Source organism: Ambystoma mexicanum, chromosome 4q (assembly GCF_040938575.1).
Source record: "Ambystoma mexicanum isolate Mex_15411 chromosome 4q, UKY_AmexF1_1, whole genome shotgun sequence".
In the NCBI taxonomy this organism is placed as follows: Eukaryota; Metazoa; Chordata; class Amphibia; order Caudata; family Ambystomatidae; genus Ambystoma; species Ambystoma mexicanum.
In genome coordinates, this window is record NC_090928.1 from 27609741 (window position 1) to 27636968 (window position 27228).

Sequence of the window (27228 nt, forward strand, 5' to 3'; positions counted from 1 at the left end):
GCAAAGGCCAAGGTATAACGAAGCATCCCAAAGTTTTCGGCAGTTCTCGATTGTTCTCTCCCTAAGTTCTCGTGCACTAATACAGCTAGTAATGTTTGCGCCTGCATACCATCTATGCCAAAATGCAACCTTCTGGGCCTGTACTTTGAGTCCCTTTAGGTCTTGTGAAAGAGTTTTATCGTACACAATCTTCTCAAGAGCTTTGTGTGGAGGTGAACATGGCACCAACCACTTCTTCTTGCGTTCCTGCTCCTCCAATAAAGGTCCATGTGCACATTCGTGAACATTTTGGTTTTCTGTCCATGAGTGAACGTTGGAACAGTGGTGCATCAATGAGCGCCATTTTTCAAGTAGAAGTTCCACAGACCCATCACAAGTTTTGGCGCTCCAACAAAGATGGTGTAAAATATTTTCCAAAATCTTTTTTTTACCAGCAGCTGTAATTATTTTAATTGACTGATTTGGCAATGTGCCATACATCAAATTGGTGACAAATGTTTGGAAACTGCTCTTGCATGGCCTTGGCTATTGAAATATGTCTGTCAATGGCTATGAGGATTATTTGCATTCCACTCGATTGAAGATGTTCGAGGGATTCGATGAAACCATGTTTCTCCATGGTCACAGAGGATGTACATTGGGACACGCACACGATCTCCGAACTCACAATTTATTTTAGTTTCCATGTCTTGAAAGTGGTATGTGCAGTACTTTGCTGAGAATCCGGCCCTGTCACACTGTCCATCCCAGTTAGCCTGAACCGTTTGTCAGAGAATGTGCTTTCAATTGACATCTGTTCAATTTTCCAGGCTTGACTAATAGGAGGGAATAAGAATTCCCTTTGATATTTGTAGTACTGGCTTTTAGCAAGGAACGCAAGTCCCACAAATTGACAGAAACTGGACCTCTTACTGAAAGTTGAACCACTGAAAAGTAAAGCTGCTGAACATAGTAGATTTCCAGCTGGCACTTTGCCCAGCATCGGTTGAGCGGACCATGAAAATGTATCATGGAGGAGGTGGACACAACTGGCTTGGATTTTCAGGTTAGTGCCTTGTAATTTCTTTTTTTTAATTATACTTGGTTTAACTGTGTTATCAGTGCCTTTTAATATATGAGACACATTCACCAATGGCTTCCCCCCTTATTTTCCCCCTCAATGAATGGACACATTTCAGCATCAGTATAATCTCCACCAGGCAGCTGTTGAATACAATGTATTTTGGCTTCTTTATTAGCCAATAGTCCTGCATGATTGTGGTTTGTGACTCAACTGTGGTGGACAAATCGCCCACACTAGCCAAGCAGAAGTTGAGATCTTTGGCAAGTTCCTCTGTCAATTGCGTTGAAGCTTCAGTCTCTGTTGGTTCAGCTTGTGTCGTTTTCAGATGAATTGGAGAAACCGTGAACATCAAATGTTTAAGTTGTGGAACTTTTTTTGCAAGTGTAGGTTTTGTCAAGTGGTCTGCAAGGAATTCAATGCATCTTCAATATATTCAGTTACATCTTGTTGAGTTCTCACATTGTAGCAATGGTCCAAGAACTCTTTGCTGGCTTCGCCGGTCACATTCAATTCGGTTTCAGGCCATTGGGCGTAAGCATCACAAGTCTGCTTATTGACTGGACCACGCTGTGCCTCAAATAGTAGTTGCTCCATGGTGATATCTGTTTGGCAGGCAACATCTTTGGTTTCATTTGTTGTCTGTGTCTTTATACTTCTTTTCCATCTGGGCCTCTAGGAGATGTGTGGTAAAACACCAGCCCAAAACACTTCTAGAAAATGAAATTGTTTATTAGTACCCTTGTTTTCTTGATTTTCTGTGAAACCGTGGTCTTTTCTGTAACAACAGCACCAGCAGGCTGATCCACCACCTTTGATCCATATGCCTCCACTTCTCTACACCTTGTGCATCTTCCTTGAAATGAATATTCATTTAAAAAAAAGCAAAAATCAATCGTATTAGAAACACCTAAATCACCCTTTATTGCAGAACACTGCTCCAATCATATTATGGGACTCTCTCACACTGACTTGCATCGGTACATGTGCACCCGCAGCTAATTCGAGTGCAAAAAATGCTCCAATAACCATGCCTGGCGTAGCAAGGTCATTGGATTTCCCTTCATCAACTCCCAACAGCACATGCGCGCCAGCAGCTTTTTTTGTTTTCATGTGTCCCTCGTACCAAAACACAGCACTTCCCGTGTCGCCCATGCGCACATTGGAAATGTCCCAAACAGGCTCTGAACCAGAGTGCATGTGCTGATACTGAGCACTATTCTATAGCCGCGGCATACAAGTAGGCACCTCACACAGGGTGCCAGTGAGATCCCTCCAAGCAGAACAGCTCCGCCGGTACTGTAACAAGAGGAAAGAGCTTGCCTCATGCACACATTTTAGTTTTCTCAGACGCGAACGTCAACCCACCACCGAGTCTAGCTACTCTGCATTTTAGATAAATGATTTTCGGATCAGTAAATGGAACAATCTGATCGGAATCCTACTTTAATTTCTCTCACCCAAAGCCGAACCTTTATGCACCATTGTGCAGGCCACGTCCGCCACTCCCGTCACAAGCACCCCCGCCTCCTAAACCTTAAACTGATCGCACACGGGCACCTTCGCCCACCTACTCCCATAACTACTAGTAAACCGACATCACTCGCTTCACAGGCGAGAGCCAGCCACATGGTTGATCCACCAGGATCAATAGTAAATGGATACAAAGAACAAGCAACAGCTCGTCCTTGGCTCTCAATACGGGACAGCAACTACAGGTTTGCACCACCTTTCACTGGCGGCCATTGGAATCCTACGCACCACCAAACTCAAACGGTAATTCCGAGCACACGTCGAGCCATGTCAACACACGCTCACAAACCCCTTCTCTGATTTACAGGGTTCGAGCACTGTTAATTCACTCAACCCCTCTCACAAACCAGAAAGGCAATCGCCACAGATCCTAACGTTAGGTTAAGCACGGCCATTTGCCTCAGTACTCTTAACTGTGGCATTTTGCCAAGGAACTAAGGACACAGGCAGAATAGAATCACACACAAACACCACTGGCACCATCAGTGCCCTTGATACCAGGACACCACCACACAGCACCTCTGCACGAGGCATATGCCACAAACACCACCTAGACATACAATCCCTTCCTTTAACCTAAATGAATCCATTCTCATTCCAAACCATACGATATCACAAGACCCAACACTGGGACCTAACAAGAAATTTCAACCCCCTAGGGGGTTCGACCAGGTGCAAAATCCCGCCATCCTACAAACTATCTCTTGGTAAGAGCCAACTACATAGAAATATATCAAATAATCAAACCCTAATTTGCCACCAACTAACTTGTTCCTGTTCTTCTTCCTCCCCCTCTCTTTTTCCTTCCTCTACCACTCACGGCTCTGGCACCACCCATAACAAATGTAACTTATGTATTTAAAATGAACTACAAATTTGATACAACCTATACTGTAACATACAATATGGATGTTTCACCCATGCTCACCCACTCACTCAATTGTTAATCCCAAATGTCATGTATACCAATCAACTGCAGAGTATGTGTAATTGTAATTTTTAATATCAGCCTTGATAAAGAACCCTCGAGGTCGAAACACGTTTCAGCGCACCACCACAAGACTATGTGTCTACACTGTAATAAAAATTTCACTGTAAAACACTGCATTTAGGTTGGGAAACAATTTATTCACAGGATTCTCAAATCTAGGAACTGCAAGGTAACCAGGACTGTTCCTCTATACCTTCCTAGGGGTGTGGGTTCACCTCTACCAACCTGTGACCTAGCATAGAAAAATCAGGACTATAAAACTAATAAATAGAGCTCAGCACAGGAGCATTCAAATCTAGAACCCAACTTCTCTCTATCCTGTCACTTAGATAGAGGATGGTACACCTTTGCTAGGCAGTACCCGCAAGTTGTACGAGAATACATATGAACTACTTTCTGATGCTTAACGCAACTAACATGAGCAGCCATGTAATTAAAGATGGAAGCCACAGCTGCATTGAAATGAATGGAAGGCACTGAAAGGACTTGAGAAGGCAGAGAGACCAGAGACGCTGATTTCACAGAGGTGTGCAGAACAGGCTGTTAGTGTTTCTATTGTGCACAGCCTTGCCAAGGACAACGAGGGAGACAACAAGGGAGAGAACGCTTGCACATTAGCAGAAAAGATGGACACCTGCAAGTGTGAAAGACTAAAATGCAAGCAGGAAAATTAACTTTGTGGTTCCTACACATGGGACTTGAACCTGGAAGACAACACTTATTCATTCGAGCCAGACAGAGACCTCTGTTCCCATCCAACTGAAGGCAGATGATACAAAGGTAATACCAGGTTCAAAGCCTAATGATCTGTCTCAAGGCCTAGAGGATCGGTAATGGTAACTTGTTGTGTACAAGCAGCACCTTTGAGGCTGTTCCCACCACCTTGAACAGTTAGTCAGGGGCTGGTAACTTTCCAAACTGCCAGGGCTAAGAAGACGCTTTTTTACCAATCCCTACCCACCTTCCATGCTAGCTCACACTGTTGCAGGGTCCAATGACAGCTCACTAACCTGACATATCTGTAGTTGCAACATTTAGGATGTGGCCACAGGAGTAGCAGCAACCAGATATGGTTTAACCAGTAGGGTTACTAACCCCATGTACATACTATATGTAGTCTACATCATTAATCAATCCCATGTTACCTTAGGTTTTTGCAATGTATCATTAGTTTTGTGACGTCACGTCACCTTAAACGTTTGTGACAAACTGGAGAACGATGAGAAAGTATTGGGAATGCTGCATTGTCCATAACTTGATCTCTTTTAAGAAACCTTTCAATAAACAGTCATATTTGTCACATTGTTAGACTCTTCCATTTTTTAGTGAAGGGAATTTCCTTGGCACAGTTTCTCTTGCTTGTAATTAGGGAGATTATTAATCCTTCACCTTATTTCAAACCTGAAATTTGTATATGCATTTAAATTACTGCAATCCCCTTTCCAAGATGCATGTCTGGGTATGTGACACAATTGTACAGCATTTTTCTTCATATTGTTATGAATATTGATATGCTATGATATGATATGGCATTTATAACATGCCTATACACAAGTGTTTCAAGGTGCGATATTAATCATGGTATTAATTATTTTTAACCATAGGCAATGCAAAATTGGTATGAAATCAAAATTGAGACGCTTAGCTTCGAAAGATACCCAGTCCCATAATCATATGTTATGTTATGTTATCTTGCATTTGTATAGCACCTCCTGAAATTGTTAATGGCTTTTAAGTGTTCTTGCCTGTCAGATAGGCAAACAAGGAGTATGATAGAAAATCCAGTAGTGGTAGCGAGGAATAAAGCCAACTAGATTGTTGGGGTGAGGACGAGGGATATGTAAATGCTAAGGAAGGCTTGAGGAGGAAATGATGCAAGGGGTATGTCTGCAAACAGACTGAATTTATTGTGGCACTCAACTGTATACTATGGGACTAGAGATGTTTGCTGTGCCAGGGGATATGTCTCAAATGTACTCACTTCATGTTGAAGACATGCCCAAGAAAACACAAATGGCAAAGCCTTTCAACTTACTTCCCCAGGCCCTGCAACAACATTTGAGAGGGGTTGTATGGCAAAAAGATGAATTTGCCAAGTTTGCAAAAGCCCCCTGAACATTTTTCAACCAACCCTCATATTGTTTGGTTTCCTCATTTATGTCCTTGTTACCAAACCCCTAGGCCTGGCCTTGTTTGTGTGAAGTACTTAGGTACACAATGGGCCTCATTACAAGTTTGGATAAGGGCATGACTACCCCCAAACTCGGGTCCGGGTCCCGCAAAAGGGGATTTACTGGGCCATTCCGACCTTAGAGGGCCCGGTAATTCTCATTTGCGGGACCCGGACCCGGTACGTCCCCATTTGAGCCCCCATAGGGCCCAATGGGAATGGGGAGGATGGTAACAACGGCCCCATTAATAACAGGGCCGTTGCTACCATCTGGAGCAAACTCGGAATGTCGCGGCAAGGTAACAATGGCGCCGGTAGCACTACCAGCGCCATTGTTGCCTAAACTGCAACACTCCTAATGAGGCCCAATGCCTGTCTATGGCTTAGTTTGATTATCCAAAATGTTTCACGAGCTATGAACCTATTTAATTTTTCTATGTAAAATGTCATATTTGAATCATATCCTTTGACCAATAATAAATTGTGCTCAGCACATGAGGTATATGTAAACAGCTCTTTGTGATGCCTTAGTCAACGATTAATGGGGCACTTATGACAGATTAGTTTGTCCTGCTGGCTTTGGAAGCCAGTTTTATAGCCAGCCAGATTTCAAAAGGTGATCTGCTAAGTGCAAGAAGATGTTTGAAATTAGATCATAAAGAAGAACAGGTTTTTACCAGCAGGTGTTAATCTGTACTTACACTGCTACTCTTCAGTATTTAAAACTTGTTTTTCAAGGATTTCTTTTCAAAATGTCTTGCAAAGTTGGAGGGGATTACATTGCTCCAAGTTGAAAACACAGTCATCTTGAAGTCAGTGAAATATTGGGCTGAACTGAAAATAATATTCAAGCTAACACAAACAACAAATGAATCACTGTTTATCAACATATTTGCACTGTAGGATATTATTTAAGTCTTCCATATTGTTATAAGCTGTGTACAATAATCTGACAGTTAGAGAAATAAAACATTTCACTGACAAAGACTCTGAATGAATGATGATGATACATTTTCTTCACTTGATTTACAGTAGGGAAATTGCATAAGTATGACATAACATTCAGAACATTGAACAACTTCCTAGTAATTTATTTCCATCATTTTAAAGTGTTTTTTGTAACACATGATGTATTCTCTTGTTAGCTGAATTACATTTATAACACTTTTGGCCCTTAGCATTTTTGATTGTGCATTGTGGCAGGCACATTTCTCCCCAAATCCTGATAGTGTTTTTACCTTGGAGTTTTTTAGCATTTACTCCTGCCCATTTAAAGTTGTTCAAACTTATTCCTTAGGGAAAAATGTACTCAAGGCTCCACACTGTTCCTAGGATGGTTTAATGTGTGGCACTATCCACACCATGTGTTGGATGCTGTCTCTGAAGGGAGGGAGTGACTGGTGAAAATGTTAATGAATACAATTGCGCATAGTTTTGGGCCCACTAACTTTACATTGAGGCAGTCTCCATGTCTTTTTTCAGGTACTGTCTATAACAAAAGGTGGTATCTGTTCACTTGCTTTGCTGGCATAAGATTTCTCCAAAAATGTGAATCATATTTGTCACACTTGCAGCGGCAGTGCAACTTTACAGCGTCTTTAGCTCTAAATTCAGGCAGTCTTCATTTGCTTTTAATTCTCCCACAGGAGAGAGGAGATCAAAAAGGAGGGTTTGAAGTTAGAGAGGAGGGGAAAAGGCTGTAAGAGGAGGTGAACAAGAAGGAAGTATTGAAAAAGAAGTAGAAACCATTAATGGGAAGAAGAAGAGTAGGTATGAGGTGACCAACAAGAAAGTGCAGATTAAGGAGGTGGCTGAAAAGAGAGATATGGAGGTGGAGGAAAACAAAGAATAAAGAAAAAGCAACTAACAAGAAGGAAGAGAATAAGGAGGCAGAGGAGATAGAGCAAGAGGTAGATGAGAGTCATAAGGAGCAAAGCAGGCAGCATGGGAGCAGAGAAGGTTGGGGTGAATTCCAAAGGAAGAGTGTAGGAAAGGTTTAGCCCAAGAGAGACTGGAGCACACTGAGCATTATTCTGAAAGAATTGAAGTTAGGAGCGGTGGTGTATTGAGAATGTAGAGGAAGCCCTTGGCAGTGGTAGCAAGAATGAGAGGAGAATACCGCAGCAGTTATAGAATCAGTGAGTAATGAGTTATTCCGTTAGGAACAAGACTGTCCTAGAACATCAAGGTGGCAGAGGAAGTTGGCGGTGGGAATCAGAAACAGGGCCCCAAAGAGAGGAAATTGATATCATATCATATCTAGATTACGGACCACTTGAATTGGCCTACAGCTTGGAAACTATGGGGCTTTTTCTGGAGGATCAGAGCCACCCCTCTTGCTGTTGCCTAGGATCATCATCCAGATGCAACCAGGCCCTGAGTCCCAATGGAAATGGCCCCCACTGAACCAGAAACCCAGGACAAGTAGAAGCAGACTGTGAACAAAGAAAGCCAGAACCAATAAAAATGTGTGAGACTACTTAACCCCCGACCTTGCATTCTGGAAGGAACCTCAGATGAAGAGACTTTATATCACAAAATGTGTACATTTTCTTGCTTTAAGAGACTTTTCTTTCTGGAAATTATGTAGAAGACAATTTTTGTTTCTGTTGCCTTCTTTTTTAGTTAACCCAAGAGCATCACGAGAGTGTTTACTTTCACTCAGTGACATCTTCTGTTGCTGAAAATCACAGATAAGTCATGTGGCCTTTATGTGGCTTTGACTGCAAACAATCCAGAAGGAGGAAGCTGCATATTGTTTGAAAGCCAGATGTCACATTATTTATTTATTTATTTATTTATTTTGTAAAGCGCATATACAACCCAGAGACATTGAGGTGCTGTTGCAGGTACAAGTCAAGGAGGCAAACTTAGTCATACAGTAAAGTATTTGTAGCATAGACAAGAATGACCAAAGGTAATATTACAGTTACATTGAGACAAAGCATTCTCATACATATTGGTCCTACTGTACATAATGTAGGGAGGTTTAGTGTGGATAAATTGCTGACGTGATGGGAAGGTTGGGCGGGTTAGGAGAAGATCTAAGTTTTGAGGGCTTTACGAAAGATTCAGTAGGATTTCTCAGCCCTCATGGAAGGGGGAAGGTCATTCCAGAGTCGGGCAGCGCGGTAGGGGAAGCTGGAACCTTCAGCTTTGCATTTCCTCACTTTAGGCACAATAAGTCTGTCCGTTTATCGGATCCTAGTGGGCCTTGATGAGTGGTCTTTGGTGATTCTTTGTGTGAGGTAAGGGGGCGCTGTATTGGAGAGGCACTTGTGGGCAATGGAAAATTTTTTAAAAGTGATCCGCTCCTGGATGGGCAGCGAGTGAGCGAGAAGCTCTGGCTTTGGAGATGTGTGCTCATTTCAGGATATTAAGGGCTGCTCTCAAGGCATTATTTTGCATAACTTGCAATTTTTGAATATCTCCAGCAGAGGTGCCTGTAAGTCTTTTTTTGAGCCAATGATGGCCCAGGCAATGGTGAGGCAGTTGTTTTTAGTGTGGAAGGGACTGGCTGCGTTGAGAACTTTAGTTGCGTAAGCTGCAGAGGAGGCAATGGCACTAACTTGTCTGGACAGGGTGAGTGAGGCATCAAGGTAGACTACTAGTGTCTTTACCGTAGGTGAGACCGGAATCACACACTGGTCGAAACCGGAAATGTATTGAATGTTAAGCTACTTGGGGGCATTGGGTGTGCCGACAATTAAGATTTCTGTCTTGTCGCTGTTTAGACAGAGGTGATTCACTGCCATCTATGCCTGAATTGTAGAGTAGATGTATGTGAGGGTATTGAAGTCATCTGTGTAGTTGCCTGAGAGTGGGATCAGGATTTGCGTGTCGTCGACATAGTTGGTGTAAGCTATGCCGAAGAAGTCTAGGATGTTAAAAAGTGGCCCGGTGAAGATATTGCAAAGGGTGGGGGCAATGCAGGAACCTTGGGGTACACCACAGGTGATGGGGGAGGGGTAGGCATTGGAAATGTCTGAGAAGACTCTCATTACTCTGCCTTCCAGGAAGGATGCAAACCAGGCTGCAGCATGTAGGGAGAAGTTTGCGTGGGTGGTAAGGTGTTGGCAGAGGATTTGATGGTTGACCAGGTCGAATGCTGTGGACAAATCTAGGAGGAGAAGCAAGGCACAGTTTCCTTCATCCTTGATCTCATCAAGCTAATTTTTGAGATCGAGAAGGGCAGATTCTGTTCCATGTCCCAAGAATTGGTGAACCTGCAAGTAGGCTGCACAGTCTAAATTTATTTGTTGGAAGGTTCCAGTTGTAATTGGCCTATAGTTGGATGGAATGGATGGGTTTAGTGAGGTTTTTTTCAGGGGGGGGACCCAAGCTTCTTTAAGGTTGGCTGCTATGGTGCTTTTGGAGAATGAAGCGTTTATGAAGGCAGTGATGACTGGTGTTAGCACGTCAGCACATTCTTTGACGAGGGATGCTGGTCAAATATCGTGTTTGAAATTTAGAGGATTTCAGGCTTTGGATCAGCTTTTAGACTTCACTTTCGGTGAGGTCTCTGAAGGTGTTATTGAATATGGCTTGTTGTGAGAGTATTTTTAGGTTTAAGGTGTCGATTTTACCTAAGAGTGCTGCTTGAATGTCAGAGTACCATGACATGTCTTTGGTGAGGGTATAAGGTGGTCAGGTGGAGGATTTGAGTTCCCTCCATATGGTAAATATTTATTTTGTATTGGAGGTGGCCATGCTAATTCTATTATTAAAGGAATTTGATTTTGCTGCAATAGTGGCTGCCTTGTATTGTTTAGATATTTTACTAAACTCATTTTTCAGAGAATTGGAGGGGCCCTTCAGCCAAGTCAACTGGGCTTGTCATTTCAGAGTGCTTAGTTCCATGAGGTCCGGTGTAAACCAGGAGTTTGAGTGTCTAACTATCTTGGATTTGTGTGGGGCTAAGATATTCACAACTTTGTAAAGGTTTGTGGTATATGTTGCCGCAAATGCATTGGGGTTGGACGCAAATGGGGGCTGGGGGTTTGAGGTGTTAAGTAGGGGAAGAATGTGGTCTCTAGTGAGCTTGCATGAGCTTTGTGTCTAGTGAGCTTGCATAAGCTTCAGGAGGTAGAAGGTTGGATGTAGTTTTGACTTTGGCGGGCTGAGGGATAGAGAAGAAGATTATGTGATGGTCAGACCAAGGACAGGGAGTGATGGCGCTGGTGGTGATCTTACAGATGTGGTCAGCAATGCAGTCTAGAATACGTCCTTTAGAATGTGTGGTAGAGGTAATGTGTTGACAGAATACTAGGATGTTGAGTGCATCAGATAGCGAGGATGCCTATGGGTCATTTGGGTCATGGAAGCCCAGGTTAACGTCTCCTAGTAGGATCATTTTAGAGGAGGCTTTTATGTTGTCCTGTAGAATATGGAGTAGGTTTTGCTCAAAGTTTTGGGGGGGCAGGTGGAGGGTAGAGGAGGTGGATGGTGATAGTGCATGCTGGTGAGGGTGAGAATTTGAGTGATAGGTGGTCAGAAGAACCCTTCGACGCGACCGCCTCTGATGGAGGGTCTGTCATTCTGGAAGATGGTGTATCCCGGAGGTATAGCTAGGGATAGTGCAGGGCCACAGGCCTCGTGAAGCCAGGTCTCTGATATGGCTAAGGTGTCAAGGTTGTGTTTGGTGATAAGGTAGTTGATGTCTAATGCATGTACAGGCAGTGATCAAGCGTTGATGAGAGCGCAATTCAAAAGGGGCTGAGGTTGGGATAAGCAGACCAGAGTCCTGCTTGTGGTTGGAATGGTGAGATGGTGGGTTGGCTGTGGGGGGCTAGGTGCTGGTTGTTTGTAGTGGCTGTTACGTGGTGAGGCTGTGTTTTTGATGGTGTTAGTTGGAGGGATAGGCTTTGTGTTGACTGCAATGGAGGCAATGGTGGTGTCCTGATGAGGGTAGTAAGGGGGACAGGACCATGGCTGCATTGGTTGGGCTGCACAGTGTAGAGAGTGAGCGAGTTGGCATGGGTAGGGGGTGGTAATGTTGTGGTTGCATTGGTGGCTTGGAGAGGGGAGGCAGCTTGGGGGTTGTGGGAAGATGTGCGCAGGCTCAAACTTGCATTTCTGTTGGTCAGCTGTTGGGGGTGCCACAGAAGTGAGGACGCTGTCTCTCATTACTCAGTTGAAAATGAATGAAATTAGTATGACTAGAGGGAGTGTTATTCCAGTATCGGAGGGGGGGTGTGGTTACTTCAGGCCAGCAAGTGGGATGGAGGTTGTGGGAGTTGGCAGCCTGTTGTGAGGTGGTTGAATGGATCGCCAATGTTGGGAGCGGCTTACAGTTGCAGGTAGGCACGGATCTGATGTGGGCATAGCACTATTAATGATGATGCAGCCCGCAGATGGCTTGAATGCGGAAGCCTTTGTGGTGCGCAAGCTTGATATTGAGGGAGCAGGCATCTTATCGGCAGTAGACCGATTTTGCTGAGTGTGCACAAGCGCAAGCACAGGCTTGTGGGGGATGTAGATTCACGGTCGGGGCTGCGTAGCATGTTGGAATTGACTGGCCTTCATGCTGGGAGTAAATGCAGGCTGGGCCTGCGCACTGTGTGGAGGTGAGGCAGTGCATAGGGTCTGGGTGAGTTCTGTGGGCAATTGCGCGGCAGATGTGTACTTTGCTAGTTCTGTCGTTATCTGCTTGCTTTCGTTTGTGGGCCGAATGCTGGCCATGACATGATATCGAGGAGGTGGCTCGTTCAGGCAATGTGGGGACAGCAAACCATTAAGCGAGAGCTTTGTGAAGGTCAGAGCTGGTTTGAGGAAGGTGCTTGGTGGTGACATAGGGATGCTTGGGTGGCAGAATAGGCAAGCATATACATTGGAGATGTTTACATTAGTTACAGCCATGCAGCGTTTGGTAAAGTAGCAAGCAGAGCTGGCATATGCTTCTGTTTTAACGGCGTTGGACTGATTAAGGGTGTTAGCATCCTCTGAGAATCTCCTGTAATGGTGGGAAGCTCAACAACAGGAAAGGGGACTTTGGTATTATTTACCAAATTAACTGGCACCTCAATATTGTTGAACCCACAGAGCTTTGTAACACACTGAAGTATTTGGGTTCTTTAAGTACGTAGGGACCAGACAGGAGGCATGTATGTATAAAAGGGAGTTACTTTATTTAGTTACAGGGTAAGTTATAGGAAGAGGGTAGGAGCTCAAGGTACACACATCTTCTCTAGTCTCTCTCCCATTCTGTGTGTCCTAACTGACACTTATGAAACCTTGATGTAGTGTAGATTCCAGACGACTAGGCTACATTCCTATACTTGCATTTGTGCACCAATACAAGGAGCATACTACAGATTCCCTCTCTTTATAACAAACACACACACCAACAACAATCACTGAAACAGGAACTCACATCAGACCACCTAAACAAACATTCATCACCCTCACAATTACTAACCACTTTCTCAACCCTCTCAGCATACATCTACATTCGTGTAACTAACGTTCCCCAGTCAACATAAAATATCACCAACCAACCATATATCTACGACTGCCACTCATGTATCTCATAACTGCCACTTACGAGCATAAACCACATACTTACCACATTCCATCACCTTCCAAGTGTACACACCGTCTACCATGTCTGCCACACACGGACTCGGGTCTGCCACACCCACAGCTCTAATGCGCACTCACACACAACCAACCAAATACACAAACTAACATTCTGTACCCATAGCAATACATAACTAAACCATACACACCACCTCTCATTCTCACAACAAAGAACCTGCAGATTGCACCATCACTCATAATTCAACAGCCCCAAGACACATATAAATGTGAGAAAATCAAGAAAAGATCTGAACAACACTAGGATCACACATAAACAACGTAACTGCACAGACGCAGCATGCAAAAAGAAACACTGCGACAGGAAGTTGGCCAAACAACCCATCACGCGTAAAGATCTTTCAAACTGGAATGCAATCACAAAACATCATTCATATTCAAACAAAATATTTCACTCTCAATTCCTAGATATCTACTTTTATATCATAGTCCGGCTCATAACCATTGCCCATACATCATCACACAATTCTTCCTTTACTCACTTGGGCTTCTCATTCCTTCATACTGATTCACAGACAAGCATACCGAAAGTTGACCACGAGCGCGCTACCACCCTGTCAACATAACTTATGCTGTCATCAAAATGGCATTCTACATATGCCTAAACATTTCACCATTACATCTAATATACTCATATTCACACACAAATATTCACTTCATAACTTCATCACACTCATCAGGGCTTATACCGATACATGACCCCTCGCATTTCATTTCCTTATTTATGAATATGCAAAGTCACAACCTTTTACTTAATGCCCCAATCGATTCAAATAATTAAACAACTCACCTCACTGACCTATTATACTGACATATTATATCATTGTGTAAAACCTTACATCTCACCATAACATCTATCACATTTACCTATAAAGCATTTCAACAATACATATACTGAACAGATAGATATTCCCTATAAGTCCATATATATCTATAAGTCCTTTATCCTGAAAATCCTCCAACTTGTTAAATCTACTTATCTAATAACATAAAGCATGTATTTAATCATTTAATTGGATGACTCCAAAAGTGCAAAAAGTCCTTAAACCCTAAAAATCCTCAAACAAGTTAAAACTACATATCCACAGAGCAAAACATTAAAATAGCATCATGTTGTCACATTACCTTTTTACATGTTGTTTTTTTAAACCACTTTAAAACCATTGTGTATTTACCTATAAACAATTCACTAATAAACTGTACATACCTTACATTTTATTCTAATATATTGCCATACACAAAGCCTCATTAATAGCGCTGCATTTCAAATCCTTTCTCCGTTCACATTCCACACATGAACCTTTCCAGACCATGTACCTTCCCAACCAGGCGCACAATTCATCCAACTAAAGTTAAATCAATAATACATCAGCTATAATTAAGAGAAATGAATTGCACTTCACATTAAACAGTGTTGCATTTACATAAATAAATTGAACTTCACATTAAACAGTGTTGCATTTACATAAATAAATGTCATAGCTCACAGTCCTTAAATTATCCGTCGTCTTCTTTGCTTGATAATAATCATGAACAGTACCTTCTTTGACTGCAATATCCACACAAAAACGTTTATGCTCTGTGACAAACAGCCGAACACTTCCATTACTGCAGTGGTTTAATCCCTTTCTCCTCGGGAAATGCTTCATTCTTTTTTTTAACAATAAAATGCATGCGCAATCAGCACATGCTCTGCGCGCATAGTCACTAACTTCACGATCTGAACTCCTCGTTTTCCTAATCAAACCTTGGTATGGCTTCCTACGATGGTAGCGACTAGTTCCCATCCGAGAAAAGGACCGTAGCAACGGCCCGCCCCCTTGTTGTCACGTGACCTCTGATGTCATTCGTGTGCTTTCCGGAGCAGAGAAGCGGTTCCGGAGCACGTTCAGTAAGCGGGCTGGGGCTGAGCGGGAATTTTGAACGCTCTGGCTGACGCCGGTGCAAGTGCAACCGGACCCTGCCAGCCTTTGGCTAGCAGCGTTTGGGGTTGGCATTTGAACACCGGGAACATTTCTAGGAGGCCCTGGAGTGTCCTGAGCGGCAAGGCTCTGGCTGCCAGGCTGCAGGAACAGCAGCAACCCGTGTGCTTTTGGCAGGCTGTAAATTGGAATTTTCTTCCGGATTCCGTGAACGTTCCTGCAAGACACCTGATTTAGACGGGGGAGCAGGAAATTACATTTACTTTAAAAATCATGCTCAGCTATTCAACATGAAAGGTATGGAGGGATAAGAAAAGGAACAGGGAGACAGTGTATGCTTGTGCAGGCCTGGCTCCAGGAATTTTCATCTGGGAGGGCCAGGGTTGTGATCAGGGGGGCCCACATTCCATTGGGTGTGGGTCTAGGAGTACCCTAAACAAAGTGCTGGCGTCGATCCAGATTTCCTAGATCCGTGATCCAGCAAAACATTTCTTCCCGGATCTGCAAAAATATGTTTGCACCCCTCTATGAAAAAACAGTACATTGCAAAAGAGAAGCAAGGAAAATAGTGTTGCAACACCAATCTACTTATCTTCCCTTCCCATCTGCTCTCCCCTTTTTGTTATATCTGATCCTCCTTCACCTTTCACCATCCAGTCACCTTTCCTTAGATGCCCTAACCACCGCTCCCATTTACCTCCCTTCCCACCTATTCACACCAGCACCCAGCATGCCTTTCCTTGCCTGGCTTTGGAGAATTAAGGGTGATGCCTCCTTTTCCTCCTCTGAGAGGGCTGAGCAGTGAGGCCCCCAGTCTTTGTACCATCTCAGATGGTGTCTTCCCAACAATACCTTCCTGAGCACTGTGGCTACTCCCAGCATGCCCCGGAGGAGATGCTTGTGCTCCCTCCATCTTGTTGTGAAAGATAGAGCCCCCCCCAGAATACTGAAGCAAGGTATAGGAGATTTTGTTTCCTACAAAATTACATTTTTTTTTCAAACTTCTTTTAATTTCAAGAACAGAACATACCATGTCCAATCAACACAGGTAGTCTTTTGATCTTAAGAATATTTCGAGCACAACTACATATCCTCCAATAACATACACATGTGTATACAATCCTCCCTTCACCCACCCATTCCACAACCTCCCTGCCCCTCCTTTCCAACTGAAACACTACAGTAGTCCCATTCTGAATGTCTCCTATCAATGGTTCATGTCCAAAATTACATTTTAAACACAAAATGTTATTTAATTGAGTTGAGAGTGCAAGGGGGTGCTAGGGCTGTAAGGGCTGCATCAGGAGGCAGACGGTGCTGTTTGAGGAGTTTGTGGCCTCCTGGTATCGCTCCAGGTGGGGCGTGCCCCTGTACATCATTGTCTGGTACATACTGTTTACACACTGGTTATAAATGCAATTGTCCATGATGACTCTTTATTTGATGTGTTTACTTTGATTTGCTATTGAATGACACAATTTTGTTCAATAAATGTGGCCCAGACATTTTCAAAGTTAGATGTGCGTGTGTGTGTCCTAATGCCTTTGCTGTCCATCTATTAAACCATGAGTGAGGCTTTTTGGAATAGCTTATAATGCAAACTGAATCACTTCTAGGGGCACCTAATTTTAAAAGGTAAGGCATAGTGAAATTAAAAATATGCGAAGGATCACACACTTTGATCAAGTGGTAAAGCCATAATTTGAGTCTAGCCTGAAATTTAGATACTTGATCACACATCTTCCGAGCTCAAGTTGGTACACATATGTGTTGAAGTTTGGCTTTGTATACCTAAAATAATACTAAATGTTGTACAGATTACTTTAGAAATGCACAAGTCACATGATAAACCAACCTCACAATGTATTCATCATTGTAGAAACATGTTGATGAAAAGATTAAGGGAGGCATTTTGTTTTGAATCCTATATTGCACAGAGCGTTATTCTCCTGTTTGCACATTCATTCATTTTAATTGTTTCCACCAAGTACTGGAAAAGTAAAGAGTAAAACACAGGCGAAAATTGCCTTTGCTCCTTACTTTACCACTACGTGTCTGGAAAGTGTAAATCACTTCCACAATTAACGATTGTGGGAGCCATCCACATCGTATTCCTTTGGACTCTGCCCGCTTATACCAGGTGTAAACGTCAGGCAGATCCCATAGGAATCCATTGGCTTTCCGCCAACATAAAAATAAATGCTGGTGGAACACCAATCGGTTTTGGCAGGGGGACCTTGTTAAGTCCGTTCTGCTCTCCAACTTCACCTGTCAAATCATACAAAATCCTGCAGCTCATAAAAAGTGGAGCTAAATGCATTTAGCGCCACTTCTTCCACCCCGCTTGACCTGGAAATTATCCCCTATGACTGTAGCTTTATTTTCCCCATCCTGAATGGAAGCCTACAAGCTCCAGCATAGCAATTAATGAGAACCTACACAAAATCTCATACAGACACAAAGTGAAATGAAATGCATGAAAGAAGTTATTGTTTCACACAGCTTGTTCTGTATCCCCTTAACTACTAATCACCCAACAATCACACTTAAATACCTTCTTAAAATCCTATATAACTTTTTTTAAAGTGCCACTGCAATGGTCACTATCTTTTTACCTTTTCCCATCTGTAATCACTTCCTGTTGTAAATAATCTGCCTCTGAGACACGTTAAAAAGATAAGATCTCACTGGTAGGGCCTGTTTAGCCCTGCTGTTCTTATTCAAGGGGAGGGAGTAGAGCGAGGAGGTGCGGGGGGTTGGCATTGGCATTTGTCCCTTCTCCAAATGTTAAATCCACCTCTGATTGAACTCTTTAGAAAATATTTAAAAACTGCTTTTTAGGTATAAAAGATGTATACTTTTTTTTCTTTGTCCGTAACATTATAGAAAACACTCTTCTTTTTTTGTTATTTTAGGGGTGTTCATGTTTAATTTCTGGCACTGCCTAAACACCCAGCACCCAAGATTTCCAAGCAAATTCCACAAAATACATGACCTGTTCTGTTTGCATGCAAACTCTGTAAATTTACTCAAACAGAATGAGGTTATCAAGTCAGTACTTATCAGTTTGAATCATGAAACATTCTGGCAGAGTAGACTACGCTTCCAAACAAAGATACATTCTATTTATGTCAGAGCCCCACTGGTAAGTATGCATGAGAAGATCTGAAATTGGTCAATACTTGCCAACCTAGCCTTATCATTTTCAGGTAGGGCCTTGTTGGACCAGCTCAGTGAGGTGCAGCTTGATTCCCTAGGCATAGCAAGCAAGACACCCACATCTGGGCATATACACGTTCACTTAGGGAGACTAACTCAAGGCAACATGCATTGGCCTAGCTAACAGCTTGGGCTTTTGATTAGGCATGGATAGGCATTTGCCAGGTACTGCCATAAGGGTACCATCTGCCCATAAGATGGGAACAGCTGGAAAATGCTGCCAGTAACTGGGCATATGATGGCACTGCCTGGCAAATGTCTGCGAATACCTATAAGCAAGGCAAAACTGCTGTCTTTGTGATTGCTTGTTTAAGACAGGACTTCAGTGCAAGTCAGAGGCATTGACAAATATATTGCTTATACAATCAACTTGCTGAAGACACACATTAAGAGAATTTTACTACAACAGGAGCTCATTTACAGAGGCAATTAAGTAATTAAATACTCAAAAGAATGCTTAGAAATAACAATGGCAGGCCCTGTACAGTAACACGTTTGTTGTTACTTTGTGATAAAGCTTGCTCAAAGAGCTCTGCAAAGGTTATGTTTTGGTGGTGAGGCATTAACATTGCCATGGCTAGTCATTATGTGGGTAAATGACCAGACACGCCCATAGAATGTGTGTTTCTCCTGACAGTTTATTGCCATTGAATCTGTGTTCCACAGCATGAGTTCTGTTTGTACCTAATAGGTAAAAAGTCTCTGAATCAATTAGAACCACCGTCATTGCTCTGGCCAGCCATCCGTTGCATTGTTTACATATCAGCCTTAGCCCTGTCACTAATGTCAGAAGCCCTTCCAAAACTGCTAAACCACAGGGCCTAAAAATTCATGTGGTTGCTTGTGTTCCAGTGCAGATGCAACACTACCTAGCAATTGAGATTGAACTGCACTTTTCGGTGGCAGCACCAAAGGTCATTTGCTAATGGCTTGTCCCCTTCTCTAATCGCACAGACATACTACAGAATGATGGCATGGAATGTTGCGCAGAGCAACGGTAGTGATAATGTTTAATTCAAACATTGATTTGCATCTATCACTTTTTGATTTTACTACACTCCCCTCCAGAATTACATTTTTGTTACTACCAACCTTATCTTTTCACTTATACTCAAGTAGTTAATGCAGCAGAATATATACTTTGAATGTAATTTGTAAGCCCCCCGTCAGTTGACGTACCTACTGCAGAGATCTGTGTTAAAGCAACTTTACCTGTCATTTATTGTTTGATATAGTTAACCATTTTATTAAGCATGATGTGAAAAACCACTATATTCCCACAAAAAAACATACTTTAAATTACGGAATCAAAATTGTGATTTTAGGTTTCAGAAAATGGTTGTAGGCAGCCTGCTTGAATAAGTGTGCTACCTAACTTAGAGGTGTGAATGGCCCTCCATCTCCCTGGTCGTTTGTACTTTCATGGCTGTGGGGCATAAATGATTGTCTAGGGTGAGAAAACAAATCCTGGCCAGGCCCCCTGCAATTCAGCCTCTCAGAATGATGTCTCTGAGGTTGCTGCTGAATGTTTAGAGCAGGGGTGTACAACTAATTTTGCCAGAGGGCCGAATGTACCCTACATGCTGCCTATAGTGGGCCGAAAACTAAATGCGGGAGGAGCAGCAGGAGTGTTCTTCAACCCTCAATTATTATTAAACATATGGAAAAAATACATTTTTAGGTGTGCCGGTCTTGTGTATTTCAAACGTACATTTTGTACTACAGATTTTCCATTTTTATAATTCATTTCTTTCATAAGGATATATTGGCAATAGTGACAAAGTAGACAAATCATTCAGGAGAAAAAACACTGTGCTCAAACAGTTCACGCATTATGCCGCTTTAGATTTGCAAGGCACAAGCTCATTATTTTGGACTGCTATTTGGACTGCTATACTTTGCTGTTTGAGTTGGTCATACTCTTGGGAGTATGGCCTTCGTTGTGTCAGGTTTCCACAAAAGGCAAAGGAGGTACATCTCTTAACTGTGCCTAATTTAGCTTTATGATTGGGTTCACTCTTGCATGTGACACTAAGCCCCATGGCCCCCACCTTCCAAACAAACACTATGCCCAATGGCCCCCACACCGCAACCAGACACTATGCCCCATGGCCACCACCCCTCAACCAAACACTATGCCTCATGGCCCCCACCCCCAAGCAAACACTATGCCCCATGGCCATAATCCCACATCTAAAACTATGCCTCATGGCCCGCATCCCCACACTATGCCCCATGGCCACCACCCCTGAACCAAACTCTGCCACATTGCCCCCAACTAAACACTATGCCCCATGGCTCCCACACCCCAACCAGACACTATAGCCCATGGCCCCCACCCCCAACTGAACACTATGCCTCATGGCCACAATCCCACAACTAAAAACTGTGCCCAATGGCCCGCACCCCCACACTATGCCCCATGGCCACCACCCCTCCAACCAAACTCTGCTACATGGCCCCCACCCCCAACCAAACACTATGCCCCATGACTCCCACACCCCAACCAGACACTATACCCCATGGCCCCCACCCCCAACTGAACACTATGCCTCATGGCCACAATCCCACAACTAAAAACTGTGCCCCATGACCCGCACCCCACACTATGCCCCATGGCCACCACCCACAACCAAACACTATGCCCCATGGCTACCACCCCCAACCACACTATGCCCCATGGCCCCACCCCCAAACAAACACTATGCCCCACGGCCACAATACCACAATTAAAAACTGTGCCCCATGGCCAGCACCCCCACACTATGCCCCATGGCCACCACCACTCCAACCAAACTTTGCCACATTGGTCCCACCCCCAACCAAACACTATGCCCCATGGCCCCCACCCCAACCAAACACTATGCCCAATGGCCCCCACCCCCCAACCAAACTCTATGACCAATGGCCCCCACCCTCCAACCAAACACTATACCCCATGGCCACAATCCCACAACTAAAAACTGTGTCCCATGACCTGCACCCCCTCACTATGTCCCATGGCCACCACCCCCAACCAAACACTATGCCCACACACCCCCAAACAACAGAGTGACCAGTGGATTGCATCAGCGCAAGAGCCTTTTCACAAAGACAGTGAGCTAAATAGAATTGGCATCAACAAATGACTCTGTCTGCATCCCGGTTTCACTACGAACCAAAGTGTGTGATCCTGGGCAAATCATGTAATCGCACTGTGCCTTATCTGCAGTGATTCACTTCATAGTTTATGTTAGCATATCATGCTGTTATAAAGTCATTAAGAAAAACAAATCCTAATGACTATAGAGTTGTTATATAATAACAGTGCAATTTAGGCATTTTGCACCACAAAGTTATGTGCCACTTGGCTTACTTATGGCAACCTTTTCTAAAGTCACTTCCATTGTACCTGCAAGTACTAAAAACTGATAATGCTCCTTGCAAAGTCCTTTTCTGTGAGGCCCCTTCTGTTGGTGCAATCCATATGCAAGTGTAGGTGTTAAAATGCTATCTGCCACTAATGTTACCAAAAAAAAGTTGATGGGAGGAGAAGCTGCGTGAATGAGGCTGTATGTATAGAACTGCGCACACTGCACTTGGGGAAAGTAGCAGGACTTTTTTTGCGCTTCACCCGACACACTGTTGCAATGCTGGATACTCCCCTGCACACACCCCAAACTCCCAGCACACAAACATTGATAAAGAACATGAGAGCGCCCCCACTTACCAGCACTGTGGATGTGCTTGCGCTGCAGCTGGCGTGGCAAGGCTGAAATGCCTTCCGGCAACATTCCATACCATGCCAGCCACAGTGCTGGCCCTCTGTTGGTATAGCCCATGCACTACGTGACTCGTAAGAGCCACGTAGTAAATGCAGTCCACCAATAGAGGGTCAGCATTTCCCATTGGCAAGTCAAAAAAAGACTTTCCTAATAGAGGACGGCTGTAGCTGCTTGCGGGAAAATCAACATGCTGGGCCGCACTTGGGCCCCATGTTGTGCACCCGTGGTTAAGAGTGACATCCACCCACCCCCACTCCCTCGGCTACCTGGTAGGGGGGCCAGAGGCTGTCTCTGGGGGGGCCTGGCCCCCCTGGCCCCCCTGCTGGAGCCGGGCCTGTGCTTGTGTTTAACTGATCAACGGGGGTTAATAGAGTGATTTAATGTTTTATGAGGGTGTGATTATTAGGATGCGTGGTTTTAGAGGGGGTTGGCTGGGGCTATCTGCGTGTGATTCGGGATGGCACACAGGCATGAATGGTTGGATAGGGGCATGCTGGTGTAGGTCTGGTGGGATGAGCCACTTTTGCGTGGCTCTGGAGAAAGGGGGCACATTGGTGTGGGTCTGGATGGATGGATAGGACATAGTGGAGTGGGTCTGGGTGAGGGATAGGGACAGTGGTGTGGGTTGGGGTACATTGGTGTGGGTCTGGGGAGGGATGGAGGACATGGGTGTGTTTCTGGAGGGAGAGATGGGGCACAGTGGGTCTGGAGGGTGGCATGGGTCATTTAGGTGTGGGTTGGGAAGTGGAACGGGGCATCCTGGTGTGGCTCTGGAGGGAGGTGGTGGGGCACTTTGGTGTGGTTCTGGAGGGAAGTGGTGGGGCACATTGGTGTGGATCTGGGTGGAGGGATGGTGCACATGGGTGTGTTTCTGGAGGGAGAGATGGGGCACAGTGTGTCTGGAGGGTGGCATGGGTCATCTAGGTGTGGGTTGGGAAGTGGGACGGGGCAATCCTACGATGGTTTAGGCTTACAGTCCTTCCTCAAATGTCATCGCGTTGAGGCCACGTTAGTATGGCCTTTCCTCTAATGTTTAATGTCGTCCAACAGCCCTACTAGAACGGAACCGAATACCTTCACCTCAGCGTTCTCGGCTTCACCATCACTCTTGTAAGTTCTACTACGTCATAATTCACCAGGTAGGCTCCGCGCTGCAATGATCCCAAAGAGTGCTGACCACAACAACGGTCAAAGCACCACTCGGCACGGGGACTCTCTTGCCTTTAATAACACACACATTTTGAACTTTGCACTATGAAAACGCTGCAGTGCTACCCGATTATTCCTGGAAGTGACCGTGCCAGTTCAGCGCATGTATAAATACTGCCCATAATACATGCCCGTGGACCAGACATAGCGCACCATTTCACCCACATTTTTAACAGTACCTCAAAAGCGCCCACATTTTTAACAGTACCTCAAAAGCACAGGTATCTCCAAAAACAGCCTAATCAGTTTCATGACTGCTTAGCATTCTGGGCTAGCTGGCCACCTTCACTCAGAGGTTGTGAGACTTCTCTCACTGGCACATCCTCTTTTACCCTGAAAATACTACGGTACCTTAAGCAGCATAACTTTCAGCACTGTACCGATTGCCTCCATATGTACTCCATGTTCAGTACCTGCCGGCTGCCTGTGCCAACAGGACTTATCCCTAGGGGATCACGACCTGGCTGTCTTGGACATGTTTCAGCAATTTCCATGTCCTTGTCCAGAAGTCGCTTCATGGGCACTGCTCACAGTTCACTGCTATCGTTTCTCAGCTTCAAACTGCCATCTCTGCCATCACTGTGGACCCACTGCACTATCTTTTAAAGACATCCTCGTTGACACTTGAAGTAATTGGGTTAAGTACATAGGGACCAGACAGGAGGCAGGTATGTATAAAGGGAAGTTACCTTATTTAGTTACAGGGTAAGTTATAGGAAGAGGGTAGGAGCTCAAGGTATACACATTTTCTCTAGTTTCTCTCCCATCCTGTGTGTCCTAACTGACACTTATGTAACCTTGATGTAGTGTAGATTCCAGACTACTAGGCTACATTTTTATACTTGCATGCACACCCCATACTGCCTCTCTTGTAGAAGCCAAAATGCCAACATAGCATAACAAAACATAACATAAAATAGCAGAACATCCATTTTTGACAGTATAAAGAAACATGTTTTTATTGATCTTGATATGATGATTTCTGTATTTTGGCCACACTTCTGAAACAGCCTTACCTGAATGTCACAAAGCAAATTCCTAGGACTAGGTAATACACAGTATAGAAAACTGTTAGGCACATCAGCAGGTTCTGCAGAACAGTCTGTAGAAAGTGAGAGAGATGCACACATTTAAACTAAGCGCCCACATGTCAGGTTTAAAATACAATTCAGTGCTAAGCATTGCGGTTCACATTGTTAAGGATTATACACAGACATGATTGTCAATTCTCTGAGAATTGTGCTGCTGCAGTGTGTATTTTCGTGAGAAGCCACAGAACACGGAGTCTGGTTCCAGTTTTGACTTTGAAAGGAGGTGCTTTCCATACAAACAGGTTCCGATTTCGTGGAGTGCAGCGGTGCGCTGCAATGTGTGTTTTTGTGTTCTCGTGGACGTTGGGCTTGGGCAAGTGGAATTTGAATTACAAACGCAGAAAGTAGTGTGGGAGATAGCGCATCAGCAGAGTCTACAATCATTACTGAGATTGGGAGAGTTGTCCTGGAAGTAAGAAAGACATGCTCGATCACAGAAAACTGCAGTAAGGTGTTTTGAATTCATCGATTACACATCGTGCATTCAGCAGAGTTCTTTAGTAGAGTGCTGATCGGTGGGTTGAGGGCCATTGAACGGGAATCGCTGCCTGTAGCAACACTGGTCAAGTGGCACAGCGAGTAGAGGGCCCGCTTTGACATATGCGCAGAGCTTGCTCACGCAGGTTCGAACCCCGTCATCCTTCAGAGCTCGATAAATGAGCACCACACACCGTGGGTGATAATAAGCAGCACTCAGATACCTGAGGGTTCATAGGGCTATACTTTTTTTTTTTATTATTAACTAAAGTGTGTGGGAAAATGGAGCTATAAAAACCAATGGCTTCGCCAGGAGTCACATTTAGGGGGTAATTCATAGAATTCAGCGCACAAGTGGCGCACGCGGCTGGCGCACAGTGTGCGCGTGCGAATCCCTGCGCCAGCCGCGTGCGCCAAAACCCATTTCCGCGCACAGCGTATTCATGGATTCCAGCCACCAAAACCAGCCGTGGCGCACAGTGGTGCAGCGACCTTCCAGCAGCGCCAGTTACGCCCCCAAGAACGCCTTCCGCGCAGGGAAAAGCCATCAAAATCCCCAATCCAGCGCAAAGGGCTGTGCTAACCCTGTACCAGCACGGCAAGCGGGCTACGTGTATTTCAGGGGTTCACGTGAAGTTCCTCACGCGATCGGGCCTGGGGGAGCGTGCTACGTGTATTTCAGGGGTTCGCGTGAACTTTTTCACGCGATCGGGCCTGGGGGAGCGGGCTACGTGTATTTCAGAGGTTCGCGTGAACTTTTTCACGCGATCGGGCCTGGGGGAGCGGGCTACGTGTATGCGCGGGAAGTTTTACACGCGAATAGCCTGGGCGCGTGTATTTCAGGCGTGCGCGGGAAGTTTTACACGCGAATAGCCTGGGCGCGTGTATTTCAGGGGTGCGCGGGAAGTTTTACACGCGAATAGCCTGGGCGCGTGTATTTCAGGGGTGCGCGGGAAGTTTTACACGCGAATAGCCTGGGCGCGTGTATTTCAGGCGTGCGCGGGAAGTTTTACACGCGAATAGCCTGGGCGCGTGTATTTCAGGGGTGCGCGGGAAGTTTTACACGCGAATAGCCTGGGTACGTGTATTTCAGGGGTGCCGGGGAGTCCTACATGTGATTTGACAGTGTGGGTCCTCCCAGGTGTTCCCTGTACACCCTCCACGGCCCCTGCAGGCAGCCCACACCACAGGGGACTACCCTGCATCCCTGGTCATGTCCCGCAGGCAGCCCACCCAACATGGGCATGCCCCCCAGCAAAGGCACATGTCTCCTTGAACTAATGAACACCAACTCATGTCCCCCACCACCCCCACCCCCCAGCACTGTGGGGCACCTGCCAGCAGGCCCCCACCCATGTCCAACTCATGTCCCCCACCCCCCAGCACTGTGGGGCACCTGCCAGCAGGCCCCCACCCATGTCCAACTCATGTCCCCCACCACCCCCACCCCCCAGCACTGTGGGGCACCTGCCAGCAGGCCCCCACCCATGTCCAACTCATGTCCCCCACCCCCCCCACCCCCCAGCATTGCGGGGCACCTGCCAGCAGGCCCTCGCCCATGTCCCATCCATGCCCCCACCCCCCCACCCCCCAGCACTGTGGGGCACCTGCTAGCAGGCCCCCACCCATGTCCAAATCATGTCCCCCACCCCCCCCCACCCCCCAGCACTGTGGGGCACCTGCCAGCAGGCCCCCACTCATGTCCAACTCATGTCCCCCACCACCCCCCAGCACTGTGGGGCACCTGCCAGCAGGCCCCCACCCATGTCCAACTCATGTCCCCCACCACCCCCACCCCCCAGCACTGTGGGGCACCTGCCAGCAGGCCCCCACCCATGTCCCATCCATGCCCCCCTGCACCTGGGTCCCAACAATCCCCAATCATGTCCGTAATGGCCATCCTCCCCTGCCAAAAGGCCCAACCAACTATCACATCCACCCACATATCAAAGGCAATTACATGTTACACACCCAATGTAAATAATGCAAATGAACACATGTCTGTCACACACAATGGCTGCAAGTGAATGTTAAAACACCCAACATGACATGCATGAAAGTAATGAGATGATACGACACATTGAAGGATGAAAATAAAAATGTATTGAAAATCAACAAGAATGGAAATGAAATTAGAAAAACCACAAAGCAAAACAACAAAAAGAAGATGAATGAAAAAAATCCAAATAATCCAAA

At 45.1% G+C, this 27228-nt stretch overlaps 1 protein-coding gene across 1 annotated transcript in view; it reads right to left on the minus strand.

Annotated features, from left to right (window-relative positions):
• Positions 1-27228, minus strand: part of TMEM244 (transmembrane protein 244) — a 649958-nt gene that overhangs the window by 343843 nt on the left and 278887 nt on the right. Inside the window, exon 2 of the mRNA XM_069607382.1 lies at positions 24481-24566. Coding sequence (XP_069463483.1) covers positions 24481-24566 — 86 coding nt within the window. The remainder of the gene's footprint in view (positions 1-24480; positions 24567-27228) is intronic.